Below are 13,853 nucleotides of genomic sequence, written 5' to 3'. Positions count from 1 at the left end.
TTCTGAGGCATGACCTGCCCCTCACAAAGCAAAGCTGACAATCTCCAATTAAATAATGCTTTTCCAAATAATCATAAATCCTGTCTCTCAGAATCCTCTCTAATAATTTGCCCACCACCGACATAAGACTGACTGGTCTGTAATTCTAAGGGTTATTCCTATTCCCTTTCTTGAACATTTGCCACCCTCCAATCATCTGGTACAACTCCAGTGGAAAGTGAGGACGCCAACATCATCGCCAAAGGCGCAGCAATCTCTTCCCACACTCTCCATAGTAACCTTGGGTATATCCTGTCTGGGCTGAAAATGTGTTGCTGGAAAAGCGCAGCAGGTCAGGCAGCATCCAAGGAACAGGAAACTCGATGTTTTGGGCATAAGCCCTTCTTCAGGAATATTCCTGAAGAAGGGCTTATGCCCGAAACGTCAAGTTTCCTGTTCCTTGGATGCTGCCTGACCTGCTGCGCTTTTCCAGCAACACATTTTCAGCTCTGATCTCCAGCATCTGCAGACCTCACTTTCTCCTCCTATATCCTGTCTGACCCAGGAGACTTATCTATCCCCATGTTTTTCAAAAATTTCCAGCGCATCCTCCTTCTTAACATCAGCCTGTTCAAGCATATCAGCCTGTTGCATGCTGTCCTCACAAAATGAGAGTGTCCCTCTCAGTAGTGAATACTGAAGCAAAGTATCCATTCAGGACCTTCCCTTATCTCTAATTGGCCCTACCCTCGCTCTGGCCATCCTTTTGTTTCTCACATAAATGTAGAACACCTTGGGATTTCTGAGACATTTTCTTTACACTCTTCTGTGAAGACAGGGATGATGTAACTGTTAAGTTTCTATGCTATTTTCTTAATCTCCACTCTCAGTTATCCTGTAATGAGTCCACATTTATCTTAACTAATCATTTACTTTTCACAAATTTCAAGAAGGTTTAGCAATCAAACTTTATATTCCACCTGATTTGCACTCATATTCTCTTTGACCTTCCTTAATCAGTTTTGTGGTCCTCATTTGCTGGATACTATACTGTTCTCAATCCTCAAGCTTCACACTTTTCTTGACATCCTTATATTCCTTTGATCTAATGCAATCTTTTAAGTTCCTTCCTTGACCACAGTTGATTTCCTTTTCCCTTTGGGTGTTTATACCTGAGAGGTATCTATTCTGGTGTAAAGTATTTCAATAAATAATAACCATTGTCTGTCTACTGTCAAATCTTTTAGTGCATTTTTCCAATTCATTGTAGCCAACTTACCTGTCAGATTGCCATAATTATCTTTCTTTTGGTTTGAGACTTTCATTTTAGAATTAATTATATCACATTCAAAATTAATGCAAAATTCTAAATATTATGGTCACTATTTCCTAGTAGCTCCCTCACATCAATATTACTAATTAGCACTTTCTCATTACACAACACTAAATCCAAAATAACCTGATCTCTAGATTGTTCCTGTACAAATGGCTCCAGAAACCCATCTCAGACAATCTTCCGTTTTTGTTAAGCCTTTTGCAATCTCAGGACATCCAACACCATTTCACAGCTACTCATGTGATTTTTTTTATTTTGAACTTTTATTTAGTTGCTGCTGTAAGATCAGGAGTTTAGATCAGAGTGGTGCTGGAAAAGCACAGCAGGTCAGGTAGCATCCGAGGAGCAGGGAAATCAATGTTTCGGGCAAAAGCCCTCGGATGCTGCCTGACCTGCTGTGCTTTTCTAGCACCACTTTGATCTAAACTCAGGTTTCCAGCATCTGCAGTCCTCACTTTTGCCTAGCTGTAAGATCAGTAACCCAGATCATGCATTTGATTTTGGGTCTTTATTTGAGGGTTAGGCTATGTTTCCTGCACAACGCTCTTAGCTAACCACTGGCAGCCAACAGTAGTTGAGTGTTCACTGAGATTCCACAATGGTTCCACAACTTTGAGGCAAGGATAATGCCAGTAACGATTACATAGGAAACAGAAGTGGGCCATTTAGCCCTTCCAGCCTGTTCCACAATTCAATGAGATCGTGGCTGATCTGTGGCCTAACTCATACATCTGCCTTTGGCCAATATCCATTAATACTTCTGCCAAACAAAAATGTAGCCATCTCAGCTTTAAAATGAAGAATTGATCCTGCATCTACTGCTGTTTATGGAAGAATGTTCCATCTAACAACCATCCTTTATGTGTAGAAATGCTTCCTAACATCGCTCCCAAACAGTATGCCCCCTAGTTCTAAACCAGTGAAGTAGTTTATCTATACCTACCTTGTCTTTTCCTGTTGATATCTCAAAGACCTCCATCAGATCACCCCTTAGCTTTTTAAATTCTAGAGAAAACAGGCTTGATTTGTATAGTTTCTGCTCAAAGAAGGATCTTAGGACTGTGAGTGATATATCTCTTTAATTGCTGTCCCTGGGTTGCTCTGAGTGGCTTACTTCTGCTTCTACATCCCATGGTCTTCTAACCAGGAGCCTATGAGTATGCAGGAAAAGAACTTGAAGCAATTTAAGACATGGGCATCATAGACCTTGATGACCTTACATTTATGGTGCGGAGAAGGGAGTTCACTGGAACACTCAAGTCTAGAGGGAAGGAAGGCAAAGGTGAGAGTTTTGACAGAGGACAGTTTGAGACAGGGTCAAAGTTGAGCAACATTGTGGAGCTAAAACTGGGCAGCCTTATGCATCTCCAGTAAATAGCTAGAAGCTTATCACTGGGTCGAAGAACTGTGAGGTTACGGACACTCTGGTTCAGTCTTTGACAGTTGTCAAAGAGCTGGATGAGGTCAGTGCAGAGTGAATGGTTCATGCCTTAGACCTCTACTCTATATAACAACCCCGATTTGGGCTGTGGATTCAACTAGAAGTATCACCATTGATTCTCCAAACATCAACCCACTGAACACAGACACCGTGAGATCAATTAATTATAATACGTGTGGCTAGTACATCTTCAGAATCCTGGGATGGCTGTGCCCACAATATGGATAAGTAGTGTTCTAGTCTCAACACCATTTTTTTTAACCCAATGAAAGATGCTGCAAGTGCGCTATAAGGTTAAGAAAAAAATGCTAACACTTTTCATAACTTTGAATGTCCAGTTTGATGTTTCCTAAGCTCCCTTTTGACTTGGAGGACCAGATAGATACCGTCAAGGTAAACACCCAATGCACACTAAATTCACAACTCTTCGTCATTCTTACACCAAGAATATGTTGTAGGACCGAAAAAAGAGAAAATGCTGGAAAATCTCAGCAAGTCTTGCAGCATCTGTAAGGAGAGAAAAGAGCTGACGTTTCGAGTCTAACTGACCCTTTGTCAAAGCTAAAAAAAAGGAGAAATAGGGAGGTATTTATACTAGGCTGAGAGAAGGTGAGTCATAGCTCCAGAAGCAAAGGTAGCAATAAAGAGGTGATAATGACAGTGCATAGAGAGATTATAGGGAGATTAGGAGCTGTGAATGACCAAGGCTGAAGCCAGTGCTATGTGACAAAATATATGGGGGATGGGTGAAGCAGAGGCAAAATGGAAAACAGGGGAGAAGGGTAGCAAAGTGAGGAAGAGGAGAGGAAAAAAGTGACGAGAGAGTGGGGAGTGAGAGAAAGAGAGACAATGAAGAAATAAGAGGTACAGAACAGTGAAAGAAATATATATATATATTTTTTATTATAAAAATCAAAATTACAGAGCAGAATGAAAACAGAGAGGTCGAGATGGGATAATCATCTGAAGTTGTTGAATTCAGTGCTGAGACGGGCAGGCTGTAATGTGCTGAGTCGGAAGATGAGATGCTGTTCCTCCAGTTTGCGTTGAGCTTCACTGGAACATTGCAGCAGGCCAAGGACAGACATGTGGGCATGGGAGCAGGATTGTGTGTTGAAGTGGCAAGCCACAGGAAGGTCCGGGACCTGATTGCATACAGGTCATCCTCAGCAAAGCGATCACTCAGTTGGCGTTTTGCCTCTCTGATATAGAGGAGACCACATAGGGAGCAACAAATGCAATAGACCAAATTGAAAGGGATACAAGTGAAACGCTGCTTAATCTGAAATGAGTGTTTGGGGGCGTTGGATGGTGAGCATGGAAGAGGTAAAGGAGCAGGCGTTGCACCTTCTGCGATTGCATGGAAAGGTGCCGTGTGTGATGGGAGAGGTGTTCGGTGTGATGGGAAGGTGCCGTGTGTGATGGGAGAGGTGTTAGGTGTGATGGAGGAGTGGACTAGATTGTCCCGTAGGGAATGATCTCTGCAGAATGCAGCCAGGGGGGAGGGAAGGGAAGATGTGTTTAGTGGTGGCGTCGTGTGGAGTTGGCGAAAATAGTGGAGGATTATCTTTGCATGTGAAGGCTGGTGGGGTGAAAGGTGAGAACAAGAGGGACCCTATCCTTGTTCTGGGAAGGGAGGGAGGGGGTGAGGGTCGTGGTGCGGGAGATGGACCACACACTGTCAAGAGCCCTGTCAACAACTGTAGATGGAAAGCCACGGTTGGAGAAGAAGGAGCACATATTAAGAGCACCACTTTGGAAAGTGGCCTCATCGGAATAAATGTGGTGGAGGCGTAGGAGCTGAGAGAAAGGGATAGAGTCCTTACAGGATGTAGGGTGAGAAGAGCTGTAGTCCTCAGCTGTAGCTGTGTTGTAGGGCATTTGATTTTATCAGGAAAGGGAAGGTTTGTAACTTACAGGAAGAAAAGGTCAGCATATGTACAAATAGGCTGTCCACTGTGTGGGCTGATAAGACAAATTGTAAACTCATTTTAAATACACAGAGCTATTTCTTTAGGTTATATCTGTATAACAATTTAGGGAACATAATGTTAATTGTAGACATACTGTCCTAATCAACCTGCCCAAAGATGTTATTGCACACTTCTGCAGCAGATGAGACCTGAATGAGGATCTCCTAGGTTAGAGGTAGGAACATTACCACAGCATGGACTCATATGCTGAGATGGTCTTATTCTAGTCACTTAACCAACCTGCTCAGATGTACTACTGCACAGCTTTGGGGCACTTGGGACTGTAACCTCAACCGTCTGGCCCAGAGACAGAGACTCCACCACTGTGCTGTAACAGCCCTGTTAACTGGGTGTTAAATATATTTCTGTGTTGGATTGAACTCAATAGGGGAAGAATTAAATGAGGTCTCACTCATTGCAAGTGCACAATAATGTGGTGTCCGTAACCAACAGTTTGTCAGTGTATATAGACAAGGTTCCAGTTCTACTCTGCACTGACTGGCTAAACAAGCTGTCACAGCTAATTCCACTAATTTGGCAGTCAGCAAACAAACAGAATGAAGTGGGGCTTGTGCTAGATTGGTTGTATCAATAGACCAGAAGATCCTGGTTCAAGTCCCATTGCCCTGGAGGTGTGCTGTAATATGTTTGAACAGGCTGATTAAGTTGAAAAAAAACAGACTGAATAATGCCAATGCTGCCTTCAAACAGTACATGCACAGGAAACTATCGAGCCTTCTCAGGGAGAAAGGTGCAGGAAGTTGACAAAATTAAGAAGCAACAGCACTTTGATTTTTTTAAAACTCAGGCTGGATTAAAAACAATAGACAATTTTATCTCCTTTAAGAATTTTTGCATCAACAAATTTTTAAGGAGTGGTTAGCTAATGTATGATAATTGATCCTTTGTATGACAAAATGTACAATGGCCAAGGAGGAGACAGTGGTGTGGTAGTATTGTCACTGGACTAGTAGTCCAGAACCCAGCGTGACAATCTGGGGTTACGGGTTCATGTGACACATGGCGAAATTTGAATTGAGTACAAATCTGGAATTAGAACGATAGCCTGTCTAAGGCATCCATGGAACTGCTGTCAGCTGTTTTAAAAACCCATCTGGTTTGCTAATGCCCTTTAGGGAAGGAAATCTGCCATCTGTATCCAGTCTGGCCCACATGTAATTCCGAGATGCACATGAATGTGGTTGACTTTTAGCCATCCTCCAGGCAAGTAGGGATGGGTAGTAAATTGTGACCTAGTCAGTGATTCCCACCAATTAATTTTTAAAAATCACCACCTCATTAGCATCATCCATCAACGCCCAGATAATACCTGTCACTTGCTTGCGTTTCTGAAAACAACTTTTATTTAGGTGTTAAGGGATATGGGTCAAAGGCCCGGGGTTATAGAGTTAGCCATAATCTCATGCGGAACAGCCTTGAGGGACTGAATGGCCTATTCCTGCTCCAATGTTTTACCATTTGCTACAATGATCTTCACATGACATTCACTTCTATTCACCCTGAACTTTTTTGCCCATTTGGAAATGCGTTTTGGGAACAAAAATCTCATGTTTCCACAGTGCTGTGGCAGTTCAGGTCATGTGGACTGAAATGTAACAGTTCATTTGATGCAAAGATTCTCTTAGTTCACTCAACTTATTTTTAAAGTATCTCTTTGCCAAACTGAATAATTGGTTTGGAGACATTTCTCAAGTCCTTTTGTTAAGTAAACTGGTGCAGATTTGACAGACTTCACTGGCAATTATTTAGCTTGGCTGAGTTTCTCTTTTACCTGTGACATATTCCTTGATATTCTCGACCTTGCCCACAGGGTTATTGTTTCTGAACATGTAGAGGTTGAACGGTGCAGGGTCACTGGCCACCTTTGTCCAGACAGTGATGTCAGGGGCTGTCCATCGCCCGGCTAGTATATCGTAGTCCCTCTCTCCAAAGTGGATCAGCTTTGTTAAAGGATCATACAGACCTCCGTGGAAGCCAATCACCAGCTGAAAGTCAGGGTTTGAGTCCAGGTAAATTTCGCCGTAGGCAGTATATTGAATCTGCTTAATCATCAGACCATTGCTACTGAACACAGCTAGTGGTGTACCGGTGTTGTCAGAAGCAATATAGAACTCCTCCCCACTGCTGATCTCCATTGCAAAGACATGACCCTGCAGGTCATAGTAGAGGGAGGTGATTTCAGAGCTGGAGTGATTGTAGACATGAGTGATACGGTTCGGGTAGTTCAGATCAGCGTAGAAGAACTGAAGGTGTTGACCGATGCTGGTCTTGCTGGAGACTCGTCGCCCCAGGCCATCGTAACGGTACTGGATGGTCCAGCCGCCTGCTTTGCTGTAAACTCTTGTAAGGAGGCCCTTGGAGTTGTATTCAAAAATGTCACCTCCTCGCTGGTGCAGGAAGCCATCTTCGTCCAGCCTATACTGGACGTCACCCAAGCGGGTGATTCGGTCACGCAGGTCATAGCGGAGTGGGGTCAGGCGGGCACTGCTGCCAGGGCTTAGCAAATGCAAGTTCCCATTCAAGTCGTAGTTATACCTCCACGTGATTTTGTCATTCAAGTAGACGGTCTGAAGCTGTCCATCCACATCGTACTCATAGCCATACTTGGTGGTGTTGGCAAAGGGGCCAATCTTCATCTCTCGCTTGGTCACCCGCCCCATGTTATCATACTGAATGGTGATCCAGTACATGAGTGACCGGAATATCTCATACTGGATTTCCTTGATCCGTCCGTGCGCATCGAAGTGCTTGGTGTACGTCATCACGGCCGTCGAAATGATCTGGTTGATGTCGTAGTAGATCACGCCAAACTTCCCAAACTGCTCAAATTTGCCAGAGATGTCGTCGAACTGGTACAGGTCAATAGGCAGGGGCGTCTCGTTGATCACAGCTTGCATGCTGGTCACCCGGAAGTTGTTGTCGTAGCTGTAGTCAAAGCGGGCGTTCACCATGCCATCTTCGCTGAAACGGAAGATCTGCCGGTCGACCAGGGGGCCAATTTGCCGGTACCTGATGGTGCAGATAAAACCCTCACTCTGCAGGTTGACTGTCTTCAACACCCCGGCAGTTTCGTCGTAGGTGAAGCTGACCCGCGTGCTGTCGTACAGGAGCTCAGACAGCTTCGACATTCGCCTGTACTTGTACAGCACGCGCCGGCCTGTTCCCAGGTAAGCTGTCTGCAGGAGCAGCCCTTCCTCACTGTAGTCCACAATCATGGAGGCATTACTCTCCGGGGGGTTGTAAATATTACGGTAATAACCAATGGAGCGAATAGTCTGCATGGTGTGACGGGCGACACTGGGCATTGTGACTGCAGTCAGCCGATCCAGTAAGTCATACTCGAAGATGTACTGGCGCTGGCTGTGCAGAAGGAGCACCATGGACTGTGAAACAGAACAGAATATAAATGTATCCTTAGGAATGGAAATGCAAATTACATGACAAAGGAAATTATCATTCTGAATGATAATACATTTGCTTAATTAAGTCATCCTTGACCTAAATGTCTTTAGCAAAGCTTAGCAATAATCTACTTGGACATGTAAATTTGCAGTTTAAGATTATTAGCTTTAACCGTGTAATATGTAACTACACTGAGCCAGGCTATGTTTCATTTTTTTTTTGTGCCAAATGTGCTCTAGAGTAGAGGATGCACTCTCAAATTCTAGGAAAGGGCAGGTACTTCCTTGTTGCTCACCTTGTCGAGGTATGTGTAACTCCAGGTTTTTCCATCAGTCAGCATGCGGGACATGATTCTGCCCTTGTTGTCGTACTCCAGTTTCTCACCCAACGGGCCCCGCTGAATACTGGAGATCTGGCCGGTCAGCGAGTAGGTGATGTTGACGGCTGTGAGTCGGCTGCTTGGCAACCAGAGTGTGGGGTGGCCTGACAGATCGTAGAGGATCCTCAGCTGAAACTTGCGGTGATCATCATAGATCCTTTCTGTTCTAGTTGTTCGATCAAAGTCAATGGAGAGGAGGTTCCTGCCATTCACCTTAGAGAAAGCAACCAGAAGAAATCAATGAGGAATGTTCCCATTCCACCCCCTATTGCTTTTCAGATAAACTGGCTATTTTCTAAAGTGTTCAGAGTGATTGATTTTGTTCCTCAGTGCAAATTACTTGACAGATTTCCCTGATGTAAATGAAGAATGAGTTTAACTGCCTTTTCATTATATTAATAAGACAGCTTGGTTTTTGCTCAAAGCCTTTTCCATATTAATCTGCAGTAAGTTTACAGGCACATTTTCGAAAACATTTAAGATCATCTTCCCAAGGCCGGAGCTTCATTAATATGGACAAAATTTGTTCATTTCGTAAAAAAACCAGCATATTCCATTGTTTACTACAATTCCAAAAGAATAAGGACGTGCTCATGCAGAGTTAAGTCAGTCAGTGATGAAGAGCTTATGCTCGAAACTTCGATATTCCTGTTCCTCGGATGCTGCCTGACTGGCTGTGCTTTTCCAGCACCACACTCTCGACACTAGAGTCAGTCAGTGACAAACCTAACAAAGTGATGGTAATGGAAGAGGCGGGGGGGGGGATGCAACTGGTCACTGACAATACTATGATTATGAGTGAATCTCCCCCACCATAATGGGGAATAATGTTGGACGATCACAATCTCACTGTAATGATGTTCTGACACTCTCCACTTGATTCAGTAAGCAAAATCATAAACTTTAAAATTGTCTCTCTAAAAACCTCATTCTCTTTCTCCACCATTAAGATGCTACCATTCAAATGTTCGTTATGTATTTGGTCATGGGCTTGACGATCTCCACATGCGATTTCGTGCCAAGATTTTAACATTGCAAAAAAGGAGATGCAAAGTGAAGCCTTTACATCTCGCACTTTTCTTCAAGACGAGGCCACAAAAAAAGAGATTTGAGAAAGAAGGACATCGATTGATTCAGAAAGAGAAGAAAGAAGGTCATTACTGGGCCATCATCATCGAAGCACCAATAAAAGCAGTTGAAGATTGCAAGCTGTTGCTGCTTTAAATGCCAATGATTGCCTCATCAGTCAGCACTTTCTTCTTGTGCTATCCCTTTTCTCAAGTCTACTTCTTGCATCTCAGTCCTGAAGAGTGCAAAATGAAACATTTTGACTTCTGTCTCCTTTTAGCAATTTATGTTCTGTACTGTCAAGTTTTTCTGTCACAATAATTATCTGAAGCACCTCATGACCATTTTCCACATTAAGTGCACAGTGTGAGTACAAGTAATTGTGAGGTTGATTAGTGATATGATGTTAAGAGGCTGGAGTGGTTAAGGTTAGTTAGATGCAATACATTGAAGAGCTGACAATGTTCATAGACAACCCCTTGTTCTCTTGAGGTTGTTGCTTCCAGAATAACACTACCATCAAAATGTAAAGCATCCTTCATTACAACAGGTACAGGGTTTGCATGATAATGTATTTCTCATTGTCTATAATAGCTTTGAACTTTAAACAAAGCTTTTGAAATTATGAGGTTTCATTTATTAAAATTCAACCTGTATAGATTCATAAAATGCATCCAATTACACATAAGCAGGATTTGTGAATCTTATATTTCATATTCTTGGGAAGCAGATTTTGTTCCGTTAACTCTCTGCCTCCTGAAGAACTGATTGCTTGTTGAGCTTTGGTTCTGCTCAATCATGTTGCCATTGTTATTGCATAATCTGAGATAATCAGTGTTGCAGCTAAAACTAATTCTTTTCATGACCCAAAATCACGTGTATGTAATCCCAGCAGATCTCAATGAGTGCAGATCAGGAGCTGTCTCCATGGCAATTTGTACAGTGGGTTCTTACATTGAAATGTTGCCTTTCATGATCTCAGGATAGCTTAAAATGCTTTTACAACTGATAAAGTACTTTTGACATACAGTCATTGTTATGAGGGAGAAAATCCAACAATTAGCAATTTAATACTCTCGGATAATCTATTATTGCGATGTTCATTGCCGGGGAATGGAGGTGTACAAATATAACATTTCTCTATTCTTTTTCATATTAATATCATTTTCTTACATGTAAATCCTTTCTGAACCCTTTCACGTTTCACAACATCTTTCCCATATCAGAGACACCAGAATTGAACACAATGTTCCAAGACTGGCCTAACTAATGTCCTGCAGAGCTGCTACAAGATCTCCAAAACTCCTGCACCCAATGCACTGACCATGCGATGTGATTCGATGAGTTAACAAGAAGATGATTTTTTAGTTGCTAATGTCCAACGGTTAAAAAGAAAATGAACATGGCAGCTAATACTTAATTAACAGGAAGCTATTTACCCTCAACTTGCGCCCGAAGATGCTGATTTTTCCTCTAGTTTGTTCCTTTCTGAACCGCCATTCCACCAGGTTCAGACTGTTTTCCACAGGCAGTGTGATGTTACGTCTGGCTATTATTGGATTCACTGTGCCCGCCAGGATATGGGGCTCTGTCTGGAAGCTGGCATCCATGCCATTGGCATACATTACACGGAGGGAGCCATCATAACCAACCTGGTAGCTGTTTCTCAACTGATCTAGAATACAATGGAATATATTAATCAAAATGTAAATGGATATCTTAACATTAATATTCATACCACTTCAGTTTTAAATGCTACTTCTGCCACAAGCCAAAATTTTCATTTCTAAAGAATCACAATTTTTGAAGCATACAGTTGACAAATGATTTTTGGGGATGTTATCATTTAATACCTCAGTTGGAGGAACTGGAGAGAAGTGAATTAAATATTTATGCAATTTCTATTCTTGACACTGCACCATGTTTAGTTCAAGACTGGCTCCCACTCTGTCAAATCCATCATGTCAATCTACTGTAATTATTTTAGAAATGCAATTGCTATTTTCTTACAGATACACATTTGCAAATGTAACTGAGGATCACAATAGCCTTTTAACACTTGTCACGTTTCATGACAATGAAGGCTCTATCTTCATAAACAAAATCACTGAGAGAAAATATTAAAATGATGTTATAAGAGCAAAATTGGTTTAGAAACACATTTTTGGGGCAGTGATTTCCAAGGGTCTCATATTTCATCTGTAGCTGTTGAACTTAACATCAGTATACTTGCAATTTGCAAGTTGCAAACAGTCAAAAGATATTTTGAAACACTTTGTGACATTTTTCCCCTAAATCCTTCCTCCAATATAGAGTTGTCCTTCCCAGCCATACATTACCAGTGAGTAAATAACTGGAGAGAGAGAGAGAGAGAGAGAGAGAAAGAGAGAGAGACTCAGCCAGGATACAGCCACGCATCAATTTCTTGTAATTGTCTTGTTTCTAAAGCATTTCCCTGATGATTGGGATGCTATGAATGATGCAGAGTTTTATAGCTGCCTTAGTATTGTAACAATTGCCTAATCACAAAGCTCCTCCTTGACTGACATTCAAGAGTACTGAGGTATCAAGAGGTTAGTACCAAGCTGCTTATGGCATGAACTTCCCTGTAACCTGAAGTACGAGGGGATTGAAATTCTACTGGGTTCCATTAACAATGGTTAGCATATTAGCATTAAATTCCTGAGTGGGTACTTCAACAAAGTTGCTGCTTCATTTTTGACAGGTTAATGACTTTGTTAAATAGCATTCACAAGGATTTCAGTTTTAACCCCTGAATATCAGGGTTTGCCTTTCATTCATTTAGAATATGTTCTGCAGTTTCTTTACCCTCCTCGACATTCCTTTTGCCCCTCTGCCACTTATTCCTCCAATGCTCTGCTGAGAGTGTGGGAAGGTCTTGGGAACTCAATGACCTTCCAAGGATGCATTGAAGAAACTGGTGGACTCATGGATGTCATAGATAACCAGGAGCTGATCTGAGATTTACACTGACTCTCTGATGATGTTGGATTCTGCCTGCATTTTCAGCAACCTGTGTGAATCCCTGGATGGATACTCAATTCACTTTGGGTAGCTTTGTACATGACATTGTCCCCACTGGTTTCCTGCCTGCCATCTGAAGTTGTCCTTTGCACCTTGTATGCAAGCAATACAATGTCATCATTAACACAGATGCAGTGTGATTTGACATAATTCAAGGGTGTTAATTAGAAACGCTGGTTTCTCTCAGGAATATGCTTGTTTCTGCTTTAAACGACTGCAACAGGTTTATATTTATTCCATCTGTGCAGTATCTTTTAGAGAATGATATATCTTTGCATAAATACTTCCAACAACTGGCCTAATTTAGCCTAAATATTTTTGAAGCATAACCTTTACACCAATTGTACTTTGGTGTAAATAACTTAGGCGATCAGAACTTATTCTATCTTGGGCTATCATTCTGTCTCCCAATTTACTGATTTCATACTGATCTTGTGCACCAACTTTTTTCTGGTAACCCCCTGTCTGGTAGCCATCCTAATTCTATCAGCTTCCTATTCCAGTTCACATTTGACAAAGTTTTGAAACGTCAGATAGGACAGTGGAGTTGAGGCTGAGATGCGATCAGCCATGACCACATCAAATGGTGGAACACGTTCGAGGGGCTGAATTGCCTGACTCCTGCTCGTAGTTCTTCTGTTCTTGTGAAGCTTCATCCTGAAAACCAATCAATTTTAGGATATTTCTAACCCCCCTCAAAAACCTTTCCAGATCCCTCAGCCCCTGCTCAGTATCTAATTCTTCCAGTCACACTGGTGTCTTGGAAAAGAGTAGGAGTTATTGTTATCTGGGTCACAAAACACAAGGGGAACGCTCAAGACAGACTGCCACATTTAAAAGGCTGAGTTGCAACAAGACACTGGAGAAGCTTCATATTTTCATCCTTGATGGAAATAGATTGGCAAATCTGTGGCAAGTCAAAGGTAAATTTCAGAAACTGGATGAATTAGACTGGGAAATAAATGCAAACTGGCATGTTAAACATAAGAACTGGGCTCGCATCCAACTCAGATTGACGGGATAAAAATATCCTGTATTCTGGCTGTTAAACGTCCTCTAGGACACAATTTTTGGGTTGCCTCAGTCTAGTTAGGATATATTTGCCATGGAGGGAATAGAGCAAAAGTTTGTTAAGTTGACATGAGAGATAGAAGGACAGTCAGATGACGAGAGATTTGTTTCACTGGACCTCCATTCACTAGAGTCGAG

At 42.1% G+C, this 13,853-nt stretch overlaps 1 protein-coding gene across 8 annotated transcripts in view; it reads right to left on the bottom strand.

The window, feature by feature from the left end:
* Positions 1 to 13,853, bottom strand: part of LOC132822044 (teneurin-3) — an 822,914-nt gene that overhangs the window by 7,196 nt on the left and 801,865 nt on the right. For all 8 annotated transcript variants that reach the window (XM_060835055.1, XM_060835070.1, XM_060835085.1 and 5 more), the window contains 3 exons: positions 11,039 to 11,274; positions 8,448 to 8,744; positions 6,522 to 8,133 (listed from right to left, as the gene is read on the bottom strand). In XM_060835055.1, coding sequence (XP_060691038.1) covers positions 6,522 to 8,133; positions 8,448 to 8,744; positions 11,039 to 11,274 — 2,145 coding nt within the window. The remainder of the gene's footprint in view (positions 1 to 6,521; positions 8,134 to 8,447; positions 8,745 to 11,038; positions 11,275 to 13,853) is intronic.

Source organism: Hemiscyllium ocellatum, chromosome 2 (genome assembly GCF_020745735.1).
Source record: "Hemiscyllium ocellatum isolate sHemOce1 chromosome 2, sHemOce1.pat.X.cur, whole genome shotgun sequence".
In the NCBI taxonomy this organism is placed as follows: domain Eukaryota; kingdom Metazoa; phylum Chordata; class Chondrichthyes; order Orectolobiformes; family Hemiscylliidae; genus Hemiscyllium; species Hemiscyllium ocellatum.
The sequence above is the reverse complement of the archived record's forward strand: the minus strand, read 5'-3'. Positions and strand labels throughout refer to the sequence as shown.